Raw genomic sequence first — 22,916 nt, forward strand, 5'->3', positions numbered from 1 at the left:
ATTTTTTTTTTCTAATAAACTATTTCCCTTAGCCTTTATCTTTATTATGCTGGTCTCTGACAGGTTCTGGCCACAGGAGGAAAAGTGCACACACCTGTGCACTTGGGACTACCAGGAACCATGAGGGAAGGGTGAATCTTTTGTAACACGCACTATCCTCACGAAGCAAGAATTGCACTGTAAAACAAAGCAAGATAGCAAAAGTTCCTACCTGACCCGGGTCCTTCGCCCCGCCCGTCCCCCTCTCCCCCTCTGACAGCTCCGCCCAGGCCCCGCCCCGGGGGCGTGGCCAGGGAGGGGCTGCGCGCGCTCCGCTGCCCCCGCGCCCGCGGCGCATGTGCCGGTCCCAGCTCCACGGCCCCGGATTCCGCTTCCCCAGCGCCCGCGCGGCCGCGGCAGTCGCCGCTTTCAGGCCCCGAGTCGCCTTCGGAGTCCATGGCCGGGACGCGCTGGGTCCTCGGGGCGCTGCTCCGGGGCTGCGGCTGTAACTGCAGCAGCTGCCGGCGCACGGGCGCCGCGTGTCTACCCTTTTACTCGGCGGCCGGCTCCTTCCCCTCGGGCGTGTCGGGCCGGCGCCGCCTGCTGCTGCTGCTCGGGGCCGCCGCGGCCGCCGCCTCCCAGACGCGAGGCCTTCACTCGGGGCCTGCGCCCGCCGGGAGGCTGGCGGGCCCTCCGCCGGCGGCCGCCTCCTACGCGGCCCTGCGCGCCCCTCTGCTGCCGCAGGCGCTGGCCGCGGCCGCGGGCCCGGCGCGGGGTTATTGCCAGGTACGTGGGCGCCGCGTCGGGGGACCCTCCTCGGGTGCGTGTCCCTCCGCGTGCGTCGCGCGCGCGTGCGCGCGCCCGAGGATCGGCCACCCGCGCCGCACACCCGCCTCCCTCCGTCCTCCCATTGGACACGGGGACCGGGGACGCGGTCTCAAGGCCTCGGGTTCTCTCCTGGTTTTGTTCTTCCCCTGTCCAGTTGGGTCGGCAGTGTAAGTGTGGCTGGGGTGAATGTTGAGGCCTTGTTTGCCGCCGGGCCCATGGTAGGTTTTGCGGGGTTGCGGACGCCCCCCGCCCCGCATCCCTCTCGCTCTGCACCCGCGGGTGGGAGGGTGGGGGAGTTCCCCGGGCAGCCGCGGCGCTAGGCCCGGCGGCCCGGGTCACGCACGCGGCGGCGCGGGCTCGCCCCCGCGCGCCGGGGCTCGGGTCCTCGGGAAAGGCGGGTTACCCCAGATGACTGAAGGTCACCTTTGCACCTCCACTGCCTTCGACGTAAGGTTCTTCAGGATCGGGTCGCCGCCGGTTGTGAGATTAGTTGGGGCGGCTATTGGATGTTGGGGGAGGAGGTGTGTGGCGTGGGGGCGTTCGGGGTGGGGGGCAACGATTTGGGGGCCTCAGTTGTCACTGTGATTTTCTGTTACTTTCCATATATATATATTCTAAAGACGTGTTAAGAGCTCAGGTTGCAAATGTTTTGTGCCTTTGCATGGGATGCATCCTCTGCTTGTTACGTGGCACCTGGGAAGTGTCTGCTCACTTTTCCATGCCTCACTTCCCCTGATGGGTCGTGTTTGTTTATTTATTTTATTTTATTCAATTTGTGCTTCTCCTTGAATTTGTGGAAACGGGAAGGTTAATCAGCAGGGTTTCTGTCTTGCCAGTAGCTGAGCTAATTGATTTGAATCCTGGCCCAATACCTCTCTGCTGTCCTTCTCTGTCAAAAGCTTGTGATGCTTACAGAATCTGGGAAAATGAGGAAAGTTGCTTTAAAACGAACGACTGGTTCCCCTCCCCCCCCCCAAATTCACAAGACCTATTCAGTTATCCAGGAAGTATTAGACATTGTGCTTGCATTCATCCTTGAGTCCTTAAAATGACAGTTCTGTATGAACACGTGAATAGAGCACAGATAGTCTATCCTTAGTCCTGCATATTTTAAGTACTAGAGCCTTGTTTTCTCAGGCTATGGATGTAGTGCTTGTTGGACTCTTACTACTTACTGCATTACCATTTTGGCTTAGTCATAAAATAGAGTACTCTAGGTACATCTCAGGCTCCTGTTAACCTCACACTGAGGCCATTGACTTTTTATGTTTCCCTCGTTTAGTTAGTCTGACAGATTGATCTTTCCAAGGCCTCCTGATGCCTTGTTGATTTTCCCACTCATTAGTGCATTTTATTAACTTCCTTTTGCCTACCAAGTTAAGGACACACATTGAATCCCACACTTAAGACCTTCCTGCTATGTGGTACCAAGTTCCTTTTGCCAGTCATCATCTTTGGCTCTTGTTTTTATTTTGAAGAAAAGTAGGATTAATTACCGTTTTTAAACTATGCCTTTGTTCATACTGCCTTTTCCCCTCACTTCTTTTTTTCTTTAAATTTATTTTTTTGCCAGTCCTGGGCTTGAATGCAGGGCTTGGGCACTGTTCCTGAACTTCTTTTGCTCAAGGATAACATGCTACCACTGAGCCATATTCCCAGCCCTCCCCTTACTTCTGGAATGGCTTTATTTTCCTTCAGAGCTCATCTCATGTCATGTATTGATTCTTTTTCTGTTAGTGTTCTGTTTTAGATTCCTATAGTATTTTGGGTATCTTAATTATAGCCCTTGCAATATATTGGCTTGCATACTCATTGAAGAGACTAAGCTCTTTGGGATGGGGATTTAGTATGGTAGTGCAATTTGGGTAGCATGCACTCATTTATTAAGTTGTAAGGACCCTTCTTGTATTGCCTTAACTAAAATACTTATTTCCAGGATTATTGAAGCTGAGGCGAGGAGGATGGTTGGGCTATGGAGCAGGGCCCTGTAATAAACAAAAAAGTCATTATTAGGTAAAATTTGGAGTTGATGAATTTAAAAATAAGCTCAGTAAAATTTATGTCTGCCAAACTGCTACATTATGCTTACTTGCGTTAGTATATTCAATTTATGCCAAAATATGACATGTTAGCTATGAAGTTTTTTTTTCAATTCTGAAATAATAGAACATCTAAAGCATTTATTTGTAGAAATAAACATTTTCTGAGTAAATGGTCAAAAAGTATTTTTACATTACTTTTTTTCTTGAAAGGAATCCAAAACTACCTATCTGGAAGACCTTCCACCACTGCCTGAGTACGAATTGAGCTCATCTAAGTTAGGGGAGGAAGTGGATGATGTTTATCTCATTCGAGCTCAAGGATTGCCTTGGTCATGCACTGTGGAAGATGTACTTAACTTTTTCTCAGGTATATATTACTTGTGTTTTAAATATATAATTTCATATGAGTGAAAGGTAGTTCTGTGAAACTGAAATTAAGGAGGTACCATTTTTGATGGTTAGAATTATCTCATTTTGGTTAGTTATATATTCATACCATGTGACATATGACCTGTACATACATGTACATACATGTACATATAGATTTAAAGATTGAATATAACAAAATTAATGTAAAATGCAGGATATGAAGTCAATTTTCTCTGAAGTTTTAATGCATGCATAAGAAAAATTCAAACTTACTATTAGTGGAAATAAGGAATTAAGATAGTGTCTATGTAATCTACACATTTAGAATGAAAGATTACTTGCACAAATAAATAATATTGTGGTTAATCTTTTAGTTTTTGTATTTGTGATGTGGTTTTTTTTTTTTCTTTCTGTTTTTCTCTTTTTCTTCTTTTTTGGTGCTGGCTGTGAGGCTTGAACTCAGGGCCGGGGTACTGTCTATGACCTTTTTTCTGTTCAAGGCTATTGCTGTACTACTTGAGCCACAACTCAACTTTCTAGCCTTTTGGCGATTAATTGGAGATAAGACTGTCAAGGACTTTCCTACCTAGGCTGATTTCGGACTTCAGTCCTCAGATCTCATCATCCTGAGTAGCTAGGATTTATAGACATGAGCAGCCAGAACCTGGCTTTTGTCTATGATATTTAAATTTTCCTCTTTAAAGGTTTTTAAAGGATACAACTGAGTGGGTGCCTTAAATATACACAGTATATGTGTATATTAACTCACAGTGTGAGTTAAGCATTGTGTAAAGCCATTTGCAGTTTATGTCTTTGACTTGCATTATAAGAAATACACAATATAGACATGTCACGTAATGAAAAGAGAGAAAAATTAAATTATTGCAGCAAACTTTTTTTTGGTAGTACTGGGGATTGAATTCACGGTCTCTATCTTGCTAGGCAGGTGCTCTACCACTTGAGCCATGCCTCCTCCATTTTGTGTTGGCTAGTTTTGAGGGAGGATCTTAATTGAAGCCTAAGTATCCTTAGTGTCCTTAGGCTTCAATCCTCATATTTGTGCTTCCCCCAAAGATGGGATAACAAAACATGTACCACTGTGCCCAGCCTTTGATTTGATAGAAATTCTTTTTTGGGGGGGGGGGTCTGGTCTTGGGGCTGAACTCTGGGCTTGGGCGCTGTCCCTCAGCTCTTCAGCCCAAGGCTAGCGCTGTACCACTTGAGCCACAGTGCTACTTCCGGCTTTTTTCTTTTTTCTTATGTGGTGCTGAGGAATCGAACCCAGGGTCTCATGCATGCAAGGCAAGTGCTCTACCACTGGCCACCTTCCCAGTCCTGATAGAAATTCTTGAACTTTTATAGTACTCCAGGCTAGTATTTAACCTTAATCCTCTAATCTCTTGCCTCCTGAGTAGCTAGGAGTACAGGCTGAGCCACCTCACCCATCAGCAAAGTTTTTTGTATAGGAGCTATTTTAAGAATATGATTTTAAATTTAGGAATAAGTTCAACCATACTTCATTTTGTTAAGTCATTTGAAACTGATGTTGGAACATTGGGTTGGACAAATTCACTTTGTATTGAGCCTAGTTTGACTTGCGGTTTAATGGTTGGGATAAGCATCTGTCCTAAAGTTTGCTTGTGTATTATACTAGGAATATTTTAGATACGATCACCTCATTAGTGTTTGGATGACTTCAGTAACTAGGAATTTGTGTAAAAAGAATGATAGACAATTCTTTTTATTAGTATAAAGTAATTATACAAAGGCATTGTGATATTTACACGTTTTGATAATGTATTCTGAATCAGACTCAGCTATCTATATTATTCTTAACTCCCTGCCTTTGTCCCCCCACTTTTTAAAGTTATTAGCAGGTTTTGTTATGGTGTTTTCATACATATATGTACACATACAATGTACTTTGATTATCGTTATAATCTTTTTTTTTTTTTTTTAATTTATTTTTGGGTCCGGTTGTGGGGCCTGAACTCTGGGCCTGGGCACTGTCCCTCAGCTCTTCAGCTCAAGGCTAGTGCTCTACCACATGAGCCACAGCACCACTTCCAGCTTTTTTCTTTTTGCTTATGTGGTGCTGAGGAATCGAACCCAGGGCCTCAGGCATGCAAGGCAAGCGCTCTACCACTGAGCCATCTTCCCAGCCCCGTTATAATCTTTTTATCTCCCACTGCTTCCCACTGTTGAGTCTCCTTTCACTCATGTGTGATAAACATTTTAGTTCCTGCATTGTTGGAAAATTGTAATCTAGTGACTTGCATAATTGAGCTATGAGTTTGATTTGTTTTTGATTGACTTTATTCATATGCCTTTAGACTGCAGAATCCGAAATAGTGAGAATGGAATACATTTCCTCTTAAACAGAGATGGGAAGCGAAGGGGAGATGCCTTAATTGAAATGGAGTCAGAGCAGGATGTGCAGAAAGCCTTAGAAAAGCACCGGATGTACATGGGCCAGCGGTATGTGGAAGGTATGTAAAATTAGTCTGGCTTTTTGAGATGTTACATTAGATTTTATATCAAGGCAGTTTTTATTTGATTTTTAACAATAGTAAGGTAGTTGTAATAACATTGTATGATTTGTGAGAGATGAGACACAGAGATAATGTTTTATTTTTATTTTTAGTGCTGGTACTGGGGTTTGAACTCAGGGCTTTGAGACCTTGATTGACGTATTCAAGGTTGGCACTTTACCACTTGAGCCAGAGCTCCTCTTTGTTTTTTTTTTTTTTTTTTGCTAGTTAATTGGAAATAAAGGTCTCACTGATTTTTCTGCCTGGGCTGGCTCTGAATCCCTGTCTTCAAATCTTAGCCTCCTGTGTAACTAGGATCATAGCTATGAACCACATGTGCCTGACCTGTTTCTTACCTATAAATCGTAATGACTAAGTTTATCTTAAAAGTTGTGAGGATTAAATGGGTTGTATGTAACACTCATACTTATTAAATAGATGTTATTTGGTATTTTCTTGAGAGAAGAGTATATAGATTAGAGCTACTAGTGTTCAAATTCTTGGATAATATTACCCATGGTATAATATATTTGAATCTTTAAAATTCTTTCTTCTTTTGTAATGTAAATTTTACATCTGTTATGTGCTTTCCTTTGTAGTCTATGAGATAAATAATGAAGATGTAGATGCCTTAATGAAGAGCCTGCAGGTCAAATCATCACCTGCAGTAAATGACGGCGTGGTTCGTTTGAGAGGACTTCCTTACAGTTGCAATGAAAAAGACATTGTAGACTTCTTTGCAGGTGCTTTGTTATTTGATATTTAGGGTCTAATATCCATCTCCCAGTTTATTATCTCTTCCTTTTATACCTTAGAAATGTTTTGGTCTTTCAAGTAAACCTTGGGATGTCCGATTCAAAATAACTCATAAGGTTTTAACTGCTGAAAAATACAGCTTTTTAGAATAGTGGCCATATTTTTCTAGGACAGTGTGTATGATTTAAAAATACTAGGCCGGGTGCCAGTGGCTCACACCTGTCTTAATCCTAGCAACTCAGGAGGCTGAAATCTGGGGATCATGGTTCAAAGCCACCCTGGTCAGGAAAGTCTGTGAGACTTATCTCCAAGTAACCACCAAAAACTGGACGTCGAGATGTGGCTCAAGTGATAGAGCATTAGCCTTGAGCAAAACAAAAAAGCCTGCTCAGTGACAGCATCCAGTCTCTGAGTTGAAGTCTTCCCCCACCCTCCACAGTATTACTCAATTGCTAGCTGTGAAATAAACACCTTTTTTTTTTTCCTTTTGTACTGGTACTGGGGCTTGAACTCAGGGCTTCCAGCTATTGCTCTGCTTTTCTTGCTTATGCTGGTTTTCTATGACTTGAGCCATACCTCTGGCCTTGCTTTTTGTTGGTTTGGAGATAGAGTATTACAGACATTTCTGCTTGGGCTGGCTTTTATTGAGATTCTCTAGGTCTTGGCCTCTTGAGTAGCTAGGACTATACTATATGTCATGGGTCCCTAGCCAAATATGCACTAATAGTAATAATGTTAGTCTAAATGCCTGTTGTCCCTGAAACAGTATTATAATGGGTAATAAAACAAAACAAAATACCCTGGACAAAATAAAACCTCGAGAGAAAGAGTTGTATGGACTCTAAACATCCTGGAAATCCCAAGTAGAAAGTGTTGCTAATTTTTGGCTGCCTAAAAGCTGTCTCCTCTTTTAAGCATGGGTCTAGCTTTGGAATTGGCCAAACAGCATACAAATTTTATTAGTACATGAGTGAATGTGTTAATTTCAAACCTCCTATGAGCAGCACAAATTTGTAATAATTTTTTTCATCCTAGGACTGAATATAGTAGACATTACTTTTGTAATGGACTATAGAGGGAGAAGGAAAACAGGGGAAGCCTATGTACAGTTTGAAGAACCAGAAATGGCCAGCCAAGCTCTTTTGAAACACAGGGAAGAAATTGGTAACCGGTGAGTGAAGCAGATACTAGTGATGGCAGGGTATTACACTTCAGGTCAACTTGATGCATGCATTGTAATAAGACTGGAAAATTATCCAAACATAGGAAAGTAGAGAAAATGTATACTAAGCCCCCAATTGCCTAACACTTGGATTAATAAATTAACATTTTATATTTCTTTTTTTTTTTTCTGTATGTGCCTTTTAAGAGGGAGCAGTACTTGGATCTTTGCATGGCTAGGCAGGTGCTCTACCACTTGTGCTATTTCCCAATTTTGTATGTATTTTTGTTGTTGTTGTTGTTAGTACTAGGGCTCGAACTCGAGGTTTTAGACCTCTTACTTGGCTTTTTTCACTCATGACTAGTGTTCTACCACTTGAGCCATACCATCCTTTCTGACTTTTTGCTGGTTAATTGGAGATAAGAATCTCTTAGAAGCTGGGCGCAGCTGGCTTACGCCTGTAATCCTAGCTACTCAGGAGGCTGAAATTTGAGGATCACAGTTCAAAGCCAGCTGGGGCAGAAAAGTCTGTGAGACTCTTATCTCCAATTAACCACTCGAAATCCGGAAGTGGCGCTGTGGCTCAAGTGGTAGAGTGCTCGCTTTGAGCTGAAAAGTGCAGGGACAGCGCCCAAGACTAGAGTTCAAGCCCCACGACCTACCAAAAAAATAAAAGGATCTCTTAGATTTGTCTGCCTGGGCTGGCTTCAAACCTCCATCCTTATATCTCAGCCTCTTGAATAGCTAGGATTATAAATTAGCCACTGATCCCTGGCCCTGTATGTATCTAAAAGAATACATTATCTTACATAGTCAAAATGTTATCACATCTACTAAAGTTAACAATATTTTTATTATCTAGTAAACTTATAGCCACATTTTCTTGTTTTTTTGTTTTTTTTTTTTGTCGGTGGTGGGGCTTGAACTCTGGGCCTGGGCGCTGTCCCTCAGCTCTTCAGCTCAAGGCTAGCGCTCTACCACTTGAGCTACAGCGACACTTCCGGTTTTCTGGTGGTTTATTGGAGATAGGAGTCTCACGGTCTCTCCTGCTCGGGCTGACTTTGAACCATGATCCTCAGATCTCAGCCTCCTGAGTAGCTAGGATTACAGGCATGAGCCACCGAGTAGCTAGGATTACAGGCGTGAGCCACCGGCGCCCGGCTTAGCCACATTTTCTTAAGTATACCAAAAATGGCTGTTTAGTAGTTGGTTTATTGAATGAGAATCTAGACAAACCACATTTTCCATTTGATATGTCTCTAATCCTATTAAACTAGAGCATTTCTCCTTTGTTTTCTTGTTTTCTCTCTTCTTAAATACAGTTGGCTTTGGGAGAATTGGGTCAGTTGTCTTACACTGTGTCTCCTGTTCGAATTACAATGCACATTATGATGTAGGTGATTCATGTCTTGATCTCAATTTGGGAGATAAGAGAAAAAGTGGTCCTATTTTAAATTATTGTTTTTGTCACTTTCAATCTTTTTTACTCAGTTCCTTTGGAATTAAAAACAACAAAAACAAGCAAACCATTCTAAAACTAATGTATTTCAGCAGCATCTGCTTACAGGATTGCAGTGCAGGCTGGCCTCCAATTTGTAATATTTCTGCCTTTGCCTCCCTAGTGCCAGGATTATAGGTACCACCACTCCCCTGTACTCAAACATGTTTTTAAAGAAGTAGTGCTCATTAGCATTTATTCCCCCTCTTCCCTTTGGGGTTTGGGAGATTGAATTTTGAGCCTTGCATGGTAGGCAAAGTACTCTGTATGGAGCTTTGATCTTTTTAAGGTTTGTAAATATGGATGATTTTTTATTTTTTTATTTTTTTTTGCCAGTCGTGGGGCTTGAACTCTGGGCCTGGGCGCTGTCCCTCAGCTCTTCAGCTAGCACTCTACCACTTGAGCCACAGTGCCACTTCTGGCTTTTTTTCTGCTTATGGTGCTGAGGAATGGAACCCAGGGCCTCATGCATGCAACTCAAGCACTCTACCACTGAGCCACCTTCCCAGCCCAATATGGATGATTTTTACAGCTCACACTTAATCACCTTTGGAAAACTAGTAATGAGAAAAAGAAGCTTGGGTTTGATAAATAGTCCCACTGCCACTACAGTATCTTGACAAGTTAGTTAGAATTAAAACTTAGTTTTTTTTTGTTTTTGAGGCAGGGTCTCACTGTGTAGCCCAGACTGGAGTCACACTTACAATGTATGCAAATCTTCGAAAGAATGTTAATTAACCATATTAATCTGTATTTATTTATTTTGGTGTAACAATGCTTGGGCCAGGCTATTTATGAAGAAATTGATTTATTTTTGAAAGTCCAGACAATGTGGTGCAGAGTTTGGCAAAATGCAGGTTTCGAGCATGGGAATAAAAATCACATCTCAGGGCTGGGCAAAATTGCCTCAGGTAAACCGGGCGCCGGTGGCTCACGCCTGTAATCCTGGCTACTCAGGAGGCTGAGATCTGAGGATTGCGGTTCAAAGCCAGCCTCGGCAGGAAAGTCTGTGAGACTTTTATCTCTAATAAACCACTAGAAAAGCAAAAGTGGTGCTGTGGCTCAAGCAGTAAGAGTGCTCGCCTTAAGGTGAAGAGCGCAGGGACAGTGCCCAGGCCCAGAGTTCAAACCCCACAACTAACCAAAAAAAAACAAAAAACAAAAATTGCCTCAAGTCTGTAATCCTAGCTACTCAGTGGGCTGAGATCTGGCAGAAAAACCCATGAGACTCCAACTACAGAAATGTAGCCAGCAAAAAAGGGCTGAGCTGGAGGCATGGCAGAACTGGTAGTGTGCCAGAAAACAAGAAGCTGGAACAAACTTTTGAGTTTAAACCCTGGTACAAACAAAAAAAAAAGCATAGTATAGAACTGAAAGCAGAGTGTCTCAGAGATCAGAGTGAGAATTTACTGGCCTGTGCTGATTTCAAGAGATGAATATTTCTTTCCCATGGTAAGACCCATCTCTTAAGGTTCCTCAGAACCTCCCAGTACAGTCACTCTAGGGACTTTATTTGAAACAGAAAATCTTGAGGACAAACAACACAACTGTGTTACTAGAATGTTATACCCACAATTAACATTAGCATAGTTGTTTTTTTGAAGCAAAACAATAAAAAATATTGTTGAAAGTATATATGCATAAAATAGATTGGATACCTGTAGCTCATACCTATCATCCTAGCTACTCAAGGGACTGAGATTGTCAGGATTGAAATTTGTTGCCAGTCCAGACAGAAAAGTCTAAGAGACTCCATCTCCAAAATAACTGGCAAAAAACTGGGCTTGAGGCATGACTTAGAGCACCAGCTGAGCAACAAGCTCAGTAAACTCAAGGCCTTGAGTTCAAACCCTAGTACTGTCAAAAAAAATGTGTTAAGCAAACTTACCTGAGGTAAAGCCTTAAGGCAAAAAAGATTAATTTATTGATCTGTTGAGAGTACTCTTTCATGTCTTTAAATCTATGTCCAATTTTAATTTTCCTACTACCTGTTATTTTTGGGTTTCATAAGCTGTGGATATAAATACCTGGTTATTTTAAAACAATATATACCTGATTATTTTTGAAGAGTTCAGTGTAAAGTTACCTAGCAACAATTGTGCCTAGTCATTTTTGCTTTGACAGATACATAGAGATATTTCCAAGCAGAAGGAATGAAGTTCGAACGCATGTTGGCTCTCATAAGGGAAAGAAAATGGCATCTTCTCCTACTACTAAGTACATAACTGAGCCAGAAATGGTATTTGAAGAGCATGAAGTAAATGAGGATATGCGACCCGTGACAGCCTTTGAAAGTGAGAAGGAGATAGGTAAGGTCTTGCCTCTTCTCAATATCCCTTGGCATATACCTTGTATATTTTTGGTGGTGGTCAACTTTTTGTGTTGTCATGTTTTCTGAAACTGAGATTGCAGGACAAAAGAATTGGGAAGTATTTTATGTCTTTGAGTATAGAATGTACATGGAATGATTGTATTTGAAGAAGGGCTTAGCTATTCTGTTAGGTATTTGGTTTTTTGTTTGTGCTGAAGCTGGGGCTTGAACTTAGGGCTTAGACGTGAACTTTTTGCTTAAGGCTTGTGTTCTACCATTTGAGCTACAGCTTCACTTCTGGCCTTTTGCTGGTTAATTGGAGATAAGAGTCTCATGGACTTTCCTCTCTGGGCTGGCTTTGAACTACAATTTTCAGTTTTCAGCCTCTTCAGTAACTAGGATTATAGGCAGCCATTTGCATCAACATGTTAGGCTTTTAAATTTTTTCTACATTAAAAAGGTAGGGGAAAAAAAAGGAAATAAAATCACCATTGAAAATAAGTAGGGAAGCATTTCAATACAGAGCCAGAATACTGGCTAAAGATTTGTTTCTGAATTAATGTTTTCTCTGTTTCCTAATTCCAGAGCAACATTTAGGATCTTTGAAATTGCATAAATACCTTTAAAAATAGTACTATGGGGATTTCCCATTATCCAAGTTGTGGCTTTTGTTTTGTTGTTTGTTCCAGTAATAGTTTAGAAAGTTTCCCTTGCTTTATAGTTTTTTTTTTTTGTCGGTCATGGGGCCTGAACTCTGGGCCTGGGCACTGTCCCTGAGCTCTTCAGCTCAAGGCTAACACTCTACCACTTGAGCCACAGAGCCACTCCCGGCTTTTCTGTTTCTGTGGTGCTGACGAATGGAATCCAGGGCCTCATGCATGCAAGGCAAGCACTCTACCACTGAGCCACCTTCCCATCCCTGCTTTATAGTTTTAATTCAAGACCATTTAACTTTCCCTCTTGTTGCAAAAAGATAAGTTTTTGATTTGGTAATGTTGTGAGGCACTGAATGTGTGTGGGTGTTCACATAATACTTGTTAAGCCAGGGGAGTTGAAATTCGGTACTGGTTCAAGGAGAGTTGAAGGTTTTTGACTTAAGGTCATATCTGATTATATTATGTTCATAGATTTGAAGCTTTTATTTCTTTAACAATGTTTTTGTTCCACCTCTCAGAATTGCCAAAAGAGATGTCAGAAAAGCTTCCAGAGGCTGTGGATTTTGGAACTACGCCTTCAGTGCATTTTGTCCACATGAGAGGATTGCCTTTCCAAGCCAATGCACAGGACATTATAAATGTGTGTGGCAGTAAGATATCCAAGTCAGTAAAGTTGGACAAAAATCTAAAATTGGCCAGGTGCTGGTGGCTGATGCCTGTATTCCTCGCTACTCAGAAGGCTGAGCTGTGAGGATCATAGTTCAAAGCCAGCCCAAGTAGGAAAGTCTGTGAGACTCTTATCTCCACTAAAACTACCAAAAAAAAGCTGGAGCTGGAGCTCAAGTGGTAGAGCACTAGCCTTGGGCACAAAAGCTCAGGGACAGTGTCCAGGCCCAGAGTTCAAGTCCCAGAACTGGCCAACAAAAACAAAAATCAAGGCTGAGAATGTGGCTCAGTGGTAGAGTCTTGCCTGGCATGCATGAAGCTCTGGGTTCAATTCCTTAGTACCACGTACACAGAAAAGGCCAGAAGTGATGCTGTGGCTCAAGTGGTAGAGTGCTAGTGTTGAGCAAAAGAAGCTCAGGAACAGTGCCCAGGCCCTGAGTTCAAGCCCAGGACTGGCAAAAAAAACAACAATAACAACAACAACAAACTCCAAACCTACCCCCCCAAACAACAACAACAACATAAAAACCTAAAATTGAACTTGCATTCATTTGGGAAAGGAGGAGAGGAAATGTATTAGTCTTTGGGCAGTAAGATAGCATCCCCCTCATCATTTCTATACCTGAAAAGTATGGTATAGTTAGGCACAGTGAGTGCACCTACACTCCCAGCAAATAGGATGTTGAGGCTGGAGGATTACTTGTACTTGGGTGTTTAAATCTAGTGTTGGCAGCATAGACTGTCACTTAAAGTTGGCTTTTTACTAACTTTAAACTGAAAACAGTCAAACAGATAGCATCATTTTTTTCTTTTTGTTTTGTTGGTCATGGGGCTTGAACTAGGGGCCTAGGCATGTCCCGGAGCTCTTTTGCTCAAGGCTAGTGCTTTGAGCATTAGCCTTGATTCTCTTCCAGAGTCTTAGGGACTTTACTGCCTGTGCTGGCTTTGACCCACAATCCCTTATCTCAGTCTCCTGAGTAACTAGAATTACAGGCATGAACCACCAATGCCAGACAAGAGGATTTGTAGATACAAAATAATATGGCATAGATTTAGTCACCAGAGCAAAGAAGTCTAGAATAAATTGATTCAACCCATTGTACATGGGTTTGATTTTTTTTTTTGGTTGGTCATGGGGCTTGAACTGGGCCTGGGCACTATCCCTGAGCTCTTCAGCTCAAGGTGAGTACTGTACCGCTTAATCCACAGCGCCACCTCCAGTTTTCTAGTGGTTTATTGCCTGGACTGGCTTTGAACCGTGATCCTCAGGACTGGCTTTGAACCGTGATCCTCAGATCTCAGCCTCCTGAGTAGCTAGCATTACAGGTGTGAGCCACCAGCGCCCAGCTTGATTTTTTTTTTTTTTAAGGCAGAATTTTGCTGTGTAGCCATGTTGTCTTTGAATTCATTGTTCTCTGACCTTGGTCTTCAGAGTGCTGTTTGTCACTAACCTTGCCCATCAACATTCATTTTTTAACCTTAGGAAAAAAAATTATGAAACTAGCATAATGAAACCCCTTAATATATGCCAGAAAAATAAAATTAATTGAAAAAAAAAAACAGAAAAACACTTAGGTACATGATCACAGCAAAGGTGTAAATCAGTGTTTCTTTTCTGAACTATGTGATTATGCCCTGATAATCCCATCAGAGGTTGGAAATGTGTTCAGTACACCTAATCTGTTGAGCATTACAGCTTGGCAACACAGTACACTATTGAATATTGGGTACATAAATCTTATTTTGTAATAGATACTTCGTAAAATTTTTAAAAAGGGAAAAATATGAAGCCCTTGACTCTGTACTAGATAAACTATAGATTCAGTCATAGAATCTTTAGTTAGTGAAGCCTCAGAGTTACCATTTTTTCCAGACTTGTTTCTTTTTTTTTTTTTTTTTTTAACTGGGTTGAACATAGGATCTTGAGCATGCTAGGCAAGTGCTCTTCCACTTAAGCTAAACTTCTTAAATTCTCTCTCTCTCTCTCTCTCTCTCTCTCTCTCTCTCTCTCTCTCTCTCTCTCTCTCTCTCTTTCTCTTTCTCTCACGTTTTGAGATTGGGTTTTGCTAACTTTTCCCAGGCTAACAGTCAACTCACTCCTGGTTCCTACTCCTGAATAGCTGTAATTATAGGCTTGCTTTATCCTTCCTTGCTGGATTCTTATTATTGTCAGTCATGGAGATTGAAGTCAGGGTCTGAATGCTGTCACTGAGCACTTTTTGCTTAAGGCTATCTCTACCACTTGAGCCACATCTCCACTTCTGGCTTTTTTGTTTCATGGATTTTCCTGTCTGGGCTCCATACCTGGGTCATCAGATCTCAGACTCCTGAGTAGCTAGGATTATAGCATGAACCACTGGTGGCTGGTCTTGGCCTAGTTTAATATGTTCTTTGGTTGTGTTTGTTGTTTAGTTTTTTGCTCCACTGAAGCCTGTAAGAATCACCATGGAATACAGCTCCAGTGGGAAGGCCACTGGAGAAGCAGATGTGCACTTTGATACCCATGAGGATGCTGTTGCAGCTATGCTCAAGGATCGTTCCCATGTTCGTAAGTACTACCCATGCTTTCCTTGTTGCTTTAGATGTTTGTCTTTGTAAGTACTACCAATGCTTTCCCTGTTGCTTTAGATGTTATTTGTTTATTTTTTTTTATTGGTGATGGGGCTTGAACTCTGGGCCTGAGCATTGTCCCTGAGGTCTTCAGCCCAAGGTGAGCACTCTATCATTTGAGCACAGCGCCACTCTAGGTTTACTCTAGTTGGTTAATTGGAGATAAGAGTCTTACAGACTTTCCTGCCTGGGCTGGCTTTGAACTGTGATCCTTAGTTCTCAGCCTCCTGAGTAGCTAGAATCCAGTGTGAGCCATTGGCACCTGGCTAAGTTTTCTATTTTATTTTTGGTTGGTCATGGGGGCTGAGCTCTGGGCCTGGGCACTGTCCCTCAGCTCTTCAGCTTAAGGCTAGCGCCCTACCACTTGAGCCACAGCACCACTTCCGGCTTGTTTCTGCTTATGTGATACTGAGGAATTGAACCCAAGGCCTCATGCATGTGAGGGTAGCACTCTACCACAGAGTGGTAGAGTTTTTTATTTTTATTGTGTTGAATTTGCTTTCTGCTAATACTGGGGTTTGAGTTCACGGCTTTGAACTCTAGCTCTACTTTTTCACTCATGACTGTTGCTCTACCACTTGAGCTATACCTCCAGTTCCAGCTTCTTGCTGGTTTATTGTATATAGAAGTCTAGAGGATTCTAGGTGTGAACCCCTAGAACTTGGCTATTGAATTTTGAGATGGAAGTCTCCTTTTGTTGATGAGGCTGGAAGGGGCTCAAGCAATGATTACATCTGAGCATATGGGTAACAGGAACTGTAGTTGTGTACTATTGCACTCAGCCTTGTTTTTATTTTTTTCTTTCTTTCTTTTTTTTTTTTGGTGCCAGTTCTGGGGCTTGAACTCAGGGCCTGGGCTCTGTATCTAAGCTTTTTTGCATAAGGCTAGTGCTCTACCACTTGAGCTGTACTTGGGCTTTTTTCTAGTACTTTATTGGAGATAAGAGTATCATGGTCTTTCCTTCCTGGGCTGGCTTTGAACTATGATCCTCAGATGTCAGCCTCCTGAATGGCTAGGATTATAGGTGTGAGCCACCAGTGCCTGGCTCAGCCTTGCTTTTATTTTAAAAATTTTTTTAATTTTAATTTTTTATTGTGATTGATTACATAAATTTCACAGTATTGTGAGATAGTGATACTTGAAGTCACAAACACATTCTAACTTTCATGAGGCAAATTGTCATTATCATGGTCTATAAAGTTTGTGAATTCTCTGAGCTTTGACAATACAGCTATTTGTTCCACATTGGGTGGTAGGTACATTTCTTTCCTTTTGCTGTTAGCTGTTCCCTCTTTCCCTCTCATTCCCTTACTCCCATCACTGCCCTTGACTTGCTTAGTTCATTTCATCAATGTCCAGTGCAGCTGATGGGCCCCTCTGTTGTATGTTTTTTCCCTGTTTCTGTTTTCCCTCTGATTCTGTGTCCTCCTCCTAATTTCCCTCAGATGTGTTCATATATATAGCATATATGTGGTCAACAACATGGGGTCATTTAGTAATGATATGACAAGATGAGTGGAGGTCCTTTGTTTCTCGAGTCCTGTTTATTTTGTTGTATCTCCTTTCAGCCTTGCTTTTAAATAGGGAAAGGCCAAAGGATTTGGATTGTTGGCTGAACTAATAAGAAAAGTAGGTTCAATATTTTTTTTGCATTTCAGCTTTTCAGAACTAACCCATTTTTTTCTATTGTTTTCAGAGCATAGATATATTGAGCTGTTCCTAAATTCATGTCCAAAAGGAAAATAAGACTTCCATGGACTTCATATAATAAGGTAAATTGGCAGTAACTCAGTACCTTGTATTTTCTACCACTTGAGTTAGGCTTTTTCAGCCCTTGTATTAAGAAGTGTTACAAAGCCAGGTGCTGGTGGTTCATACCTGTAATCCTAGCTACTCCGGAGGCTGAGATCTGAGGATTACAGTTTGAAGCCAACCTGGGCAGGAAAGTCTGTAAGACTTTTCTCTCCAGTTAACTGCCAATCAACTGGAAGTGGAGTTGTGGCTCAAAGTGCTCACTAGCATTGAGCAAAAGAGCTCAGAGATAGCCTCCAGGCCCTGAGTTCAAACCTCATGACAGGGGCTGGGAAGGTGGCTCAGTGGTAGAGCACTTGACTTGCATGCATGAGGCCCTGGGTTCGATTTCTCAGCACCACATAAGCAAAAGAAAAAAGCCGGAAGTGGCACTGTGGCTCAAGTGGTAGAGCACTAACCTTGAGCTGAAGAGCTGAGGGACAGCACCCAGGCCCAGAGTTCAGGCCCCACGACTGGACCAAAAAAAAAACAAAAAACAAAAAACAAAAACAAACCTCATGACAAACAAAGAAGTTATGAAAATGATTTTATTTTCTTAAGAAGTACATGACTTATAGCCTTAACTTAGACATATTTGGAAATATATTTAGAAATATGCCTTGGTGAGGTACAGTTCCTTTCCTGTATTTTAATATATTGTATTATTTGTTTACTTGTAGTGATAATTTCTTTTTTTTTTTTTGCCAGTCCTGAACTCAGGACCTGGGCACTGTCCTTGAGCTTCTTTTGCTCAAGGCTAGCACTATACCATTTGAGCCACAGCGCCACTTCGGGCCTTTTCTGTTTTATGTGGTACTGAGGAATCGAACCCGGTGCTTCATGCATGGTAGGCAAGCACTACCATTAGACCACATTCCTCGCCCCGACAAATTTTGAGACATTTAGCTGTAATGAGTTTTTTGAGTGCAAATAGGTTATTCTGTTCCTATAGATGTGTTATAGGCTACTTTTGGATATCAGTTCCTGCAATTCCATGATGTTAAATATTTATTTTGTCCAACTCCATATGTAAAATATATTCTGTGCTTAATTCTGAGTTTTTCTTCATACCAGCTACATATACCAATCTCCAACTAATTTTCTGTACTTTAACTGTTTGTCAGTAACTTAAACGAAATTAGAAAAACATTTTTTGGATTTGTAATTTTAAATGGTAAATGTGGAACGGTTTCTGTTTTGTCTTATTTTCAGAGTGAAGCAAGAAGCATTTCATTTGCACATCGTCCTTGGACATGGGATATTAAGTTCCAGTTTACTGGTATCAACTACTAGAGAAAGGATTTTTAGATTTTGGATTTATTGCTTATAAGAAAAATTCATGATGGATTGTTTAGAAAGATAGTTTGAAATTATGAAATAGACCACAAAATTTCCATTTAAACTATCCAGGATCTGATTAAGAAAATATGGTCTTTATTTTACATAATTAAAGTTTTTTTTCTTGAGTATTTGCTACCAGTTGTAAAGACTATATATTCAGCACTATACTTGAAGGTCTTTTTCCTCCCATTTCAAAAGTTAATCTATTCAAAGTTTTTTTTTCTTCAAAGTTTTTTTTTTTTTGCCTATGAATTGAGAGCTCCAATATAAAACTTCTCATGTATAATGATGGTTTATTATAACCAAGACCAACATAAGAGAAGGTTTCAGATCTTTAAACAAAATAGTTTTCGTTTTAGCTGTATTTGATTGCATAAATAGGGGTAAAAATGTTAAAAAAAAACCAAAAAACATGGGTTATTGAGTGCTTATATATAGCAACTTGGCAGTTATGTTTTTAGAGTTTTGTCTTTCTAAGCCTTATGCTAAAGGCATTTAACATTGGTGCCTATCTACTTAAGGAGGAAGTCTAGTCTCAGAAGTTGTCTGAGTAACCTCCTTTTGGTTTGGGGTGAATTTTAAGGGTGTTTTATTAGACTAGGAATTGTGTAAAGTGATATGTCAAGGCAGTACAGCCTGATAAGAACATAAATGGCTTCACTTGAATTTAAACCAGCTCTAGATAAGAAAAAAAATCTAATCTCCTCATTTGCTTTTCCAGTGGGTAGTACATCCCATATTTTAGAACAAGTAGAGGTGACTTGCTTAAAAAATAATACTGTATACTTGTATGAAGGGTTATGGACAAAGCTGTATTTCTGTCACACTGTGGCAGTGCCTTCTGCTTTAATATTAAACAGCTTGTTATTTAAATATTGGACATATGGCTGGCTTCAAAATGTAGTCATTAATAAACTTAACTTCATGTGCACCTGTGTAGGAGAATCAAAGTCCTGTATGCTTTCCTTGCCTTGTTCCTGTTCTCAGGGTGACAGCTGCCACCAGAAGATGCAATTCTAGTTCTAAACATTGAATTTTCTGAGATTTCAGAGAAGTGATACCTGGAAGAGAGATTATGTCTTCTCTTAATATAAAACCATCTTTGATTACCAGCTAAAATAAGAAATCACTGTACTGTAAGTAGTGAATAAATGAAGGCTTGTTTCAGGCTAAAGATTACATAAAAGTATTTATTATTGGAATGTGTGACTCAACTGAATATATTTTTTATTACATCTAGTCCTCGTATATTAATATAAGAAATGGATACGTATCAGTTTTATTTTTAAAAAATCTTACTAGAATATGACTTAGTCAGCTTAACACTTGTACTACTTAGATGAAAATGTTTCATATGTGGTTGAATGTACTGAGTTATGAGAACTGATATTCAGAGTTATATGATCTGTTATGGTGGGATCATTTTTCTTTTACAGTTGGTATTAATTTGTTGTGGGAGATAGCTGCAGCTTCTGTTGGAACTGGGGTTTGGGAGAATTCATTTGTAAGTACTTGATTTTCAGTTAATGAGTGTCATTGCATATTTCTGGGAAGAGAAAGAGCCAAAGCATTAAAACATTTTGTTTTAGGTAAGCTCGAAGGGATATATCTTCTTGCCTCAGTACAGGTGGAGTTCTCCGTACAAAACAGGTCCATTATTGGGAAGTCATCACATGAACTCATATATATTCTACTCACTTCTTGTTTTTTTGTTACAATTTAGGTTAGTGAATAAGTGACTAATATTTATTTCTATCCAAAGATGTATTTCTACATACCAAAATTTGTGAAAACTGTCGTGATTTGCTATTGAAGAATGCAGTGACAAGGAATTTCCTTCTTGAATTTGAAGGCTGTATATCTTTACAGTCTTTGCTGTAAATGTTATCTAAAAGTGTAGTGGGTTGGGATATGGGGTCAGAGTACCCATATTCTGCTATGGCCTAGTAGAGGAACTGCAAGGGAAAACAATTTTGGTAAGGAATACAAGAAATACCAAGGACAAAATTCCTGAAGGTTGTGATCCAATGTACAAAATAAAGCAGAGTTGCATAATTAGTGGCTGAAGCTTTTGCCATGTGGGAAGGGAGATTGAGTATATGTGCTTCTTCAAAATTGTAACACTGTGGGGAGGAAGCTTAAGAAACGGACTTCCACATAGGTGACATAGTGTGCAGTGATCTTGCTTGTTAGCCAGCCTGTCCTTATGGCATCCTCTGCCCTAAACAAACTGTCCTTAATAAATTTTATTTGGAGACTAATTTTTCTTCTGCACAATGTTTATTTTAAAATTTAAAATGTTCTGTTTCAAGAATTTCCCATAAGTTACATAAAAGCACTTCAAATTGGTAGGACCAAAATTATTAGAGGTCCATGTTCTGAGGGCTTTGACAAAGTAAGACTGTTGTACTCCTCTAAGTCTAGCAGATTAGAAAATAATCTCTGAAATTTCTAGAAGGGGAAAATGCTTCCATGAACATTTATATGAAGGTTTTTATGTGGACATATTTTCAGTTTCTTTGGGAGTATGGCTGCTGGGCTATATAGAAAAAGTTTTTTTTTTTTTTTTTTTTTTTGTAGAAAACTGCTGTCTTCCAAGTAGCTGTACTATTTTACATTCCTACCAGCAATGAGTGAATGAGAGTCCCTGTTCCTCCCTCTCCGTCAGTGCTTTGATTTTAGCTAAGTAGGGGCCTTGTGTTTTAATTTCTAGTTCCATAAAGAGTCTTCAAGTACCTTTTCATATACTTAATTACTAAGTTTTAGAAAGGGGATATATAAGGGAGGATTCAGTCTGTCTTAGTCCTTGAGCATATGACAATAAAGAGAATAGTGGCTGTTCTTTTTAATTATTTTTAGTTTAAAAAAAATTTTTGGTGGTCTTGGGGCCTCAACTCTAGGCCTAGGCGCTGTCCCTCAGCTCTTCAGCTCAAAGCTAGCACTCTACAACTTGAGCCACAGCACCACTTCTGGCCTTTTCTGCTTATGTGGTGCTGAGGAATGGAACCCAGGACCTCATGCATACAAGGCAGTCTACCACTGAGCCACCTTCCTACCCCGTATTTTGTTTTTTGAAGGAACAGAGGGTTTGATGTATATTCAGTGAATATGCTCCCTCCCATTCTACACTGTAGCTACTCAGTTCTCAGGCATCCCTAACATCATTTTCTGTCATCATATAGTGATTTTTACTGTATTTATAAGCAAATATTAGAATTTCCAATTCCATTCTATTTTTTCCCTTAACCTAAAGATTATTTTGTATCAGTATATGAAATACTCATTCTCATTTAATCTCTTTAATCTCTTTTAATCTCTTTTAATTATTGTATAGTGTGGATGTATGAGATATAAATTGTCCCTTCCCGATGAACATGTAAATTGCTTCTATTCTTGCTGTGAGTTACCTTGTATAAACTTATAACATGTTGTATATACATGAATTTCTCTGTGGGATAAATGGTGACGTGCACTTGTATTTATATCTAAAATTAAATTTATATCTAAAGTTATTTCATAGTTTGCACTAGCAGTGCAATTGTCCGTTTCCCATAGTCTCACCAACAGTGGATTAGCAGTCTGTTCTCTGCCAGTATGACAAGTTAAAAAAGATTACTCCCAAATTTAGTTATCTTATGAGGTGGTATTTCTTCATAGTTAAGAACATTTGAACTTCTTTTTCTGTGAACTGTCTTATCCTCTTCCATTTTTCTCTTTCTTAAAAAAACTATTATGGAAACACAAAAACAAAAGAGCATAATATACCTCCCATTTAATCAGTTGTCAATATATGATGAGCTTTGTTTCATCTTTAATCTTTGTCTTAACTCTTCCTAATTTTCTTTTTTAAAAGACAGTGTCTATTGCCTATAGTGAACCGTGTCTGTAATCCCAGTACTTGGGAGGCTATGGTGGGAAGGTCACAAGTTCAAGGCCAGTCTGGTCTATTCTATGAAGACCCTGTCTGAAAAATAAGCAAAGCAAGAGACGAGGTTGAACTTCACTTTCTTGCCGTCTCCTAACTCCTGGGCTAACATGATTGTGTGTCAGCCGCCCAAGTAGCTGGGTGTATAGGTGCATGCCATCATACCTACCTGTTTTAAAGCAAATCTTAAATAGCATTATTTCATTATTAAGTATTTCAGTGTACATCTTTTTAAAAAAAGTACTTTAAAATATTGTTTCCTAAAACTATTTCTTGTAACCAATTATCTGAAATCTCAAGTTAAAAATTTTTTCTTTAACTCAGGATCCAAATCTTTTACATTGCAATTGTGTACTAAAATAGGTATTCTCCTGAGACATTTTTTTAAAATAAAAAAATACATGTAAAATTTGAATAATCACTAAGCCTTTTATTCATCACTTATGTTCTG

The 22,916-nt window shown here is 40.3% G+C and overlaps 1 protein-coding gene across 3 annotated transcripts; it reads left to right on the top strand.

The window, feature by feature from the left end:
* Positions 1-375: 375 nt before the first annotated feature.
* Grsf1 (G-rich RNA sequence binding factor 1) lies at positions 376-22,000 on the top strand. 3 transcript variants are annotated; one of them, XM_070012718.1, is made up of 10 exons: positions 376-765; positions 3,060-3,216; positions 5,552-5,707; positions 6,349-6,492; positions 7,541-7,676; positions 11,290-11,474; positions 12,651-12,772; positions 15,211-15,346; positions 17,105-17,180; positions 18,412-22,000. In XM_070012718.1, the coding sequence occupies exons 1-9, from the start codon at positions 436-438 to the stop codon at positions 17,152-17,154; spliced, it is 1,416 nt and encodes a 471-aa protein (XP_069868819.1). In that variant the 5' UTR covers positions 376-435; the 3' UTR covers positions 17,155-17,180; positions 18,412-22,000. The 3 variants fall into 3 exon arrangements, with proteins under 3 accessions (XP_069868819.1, XP_069868821.1, XP_069868820.1); XM_070012719.1 differs by lacking the exon at positions 376-765 and adding an exon at positions 1,185-1,254; XM_070012720.1 differs by lacking the exons at positions 376-765; positions 18,412-22,000 and adding an exon at positions 904-1,025 and having other exon boundaries at positions 17,105-17,181.
* Positions 22,001-22,916: the final 916 nt, after the last annotated feature.

Source organism: Dipodomys merriami, unplaced genomic scaffold, assembly GCF_024711535.1.
Source record: "Dipodomys merriami isolate MVZ:Mamm:240054 unplaced genomic scaffold, mDipMer1.0.p SCAF_9, whole genome shotgun sequence".
Classification (NCBI taxonomy): domain Eukaryota; kingdom Metazoa; phylum Chordata; class Mammalia; order Rodentia; family Heteromyidae; genus Dipodomys; species Dipodomys merriami.

What these genes read in the sequence shown, in the direction of transcription:
- Grsf1 (XM_070012718.1), top strand. Translation starts at nt 436, where the DNA reads ATGGCCGGGACGCGCTGGGTCCTCGGGGCGCTGCTCCGGGGCTGCGGC. An exon ending in CATTGTAGACTTCTTTGCAG is followed by an intron (nt 6,493 to 7,540) that starts GTGCTTTGTTAT and finishes TTTTCATCCTAG; the next exon opens with GACTGAATATAGTAGACATT. An exon ending in TGAAAGTGAGAAGGAGATAG is followed by an intron (nt 11,475 to 12,650) that starts GTAAGGTCTTGC and finishes TCCACCTCTCAG; the next exon opens with AATTGCCAAAAGAGATGTCA.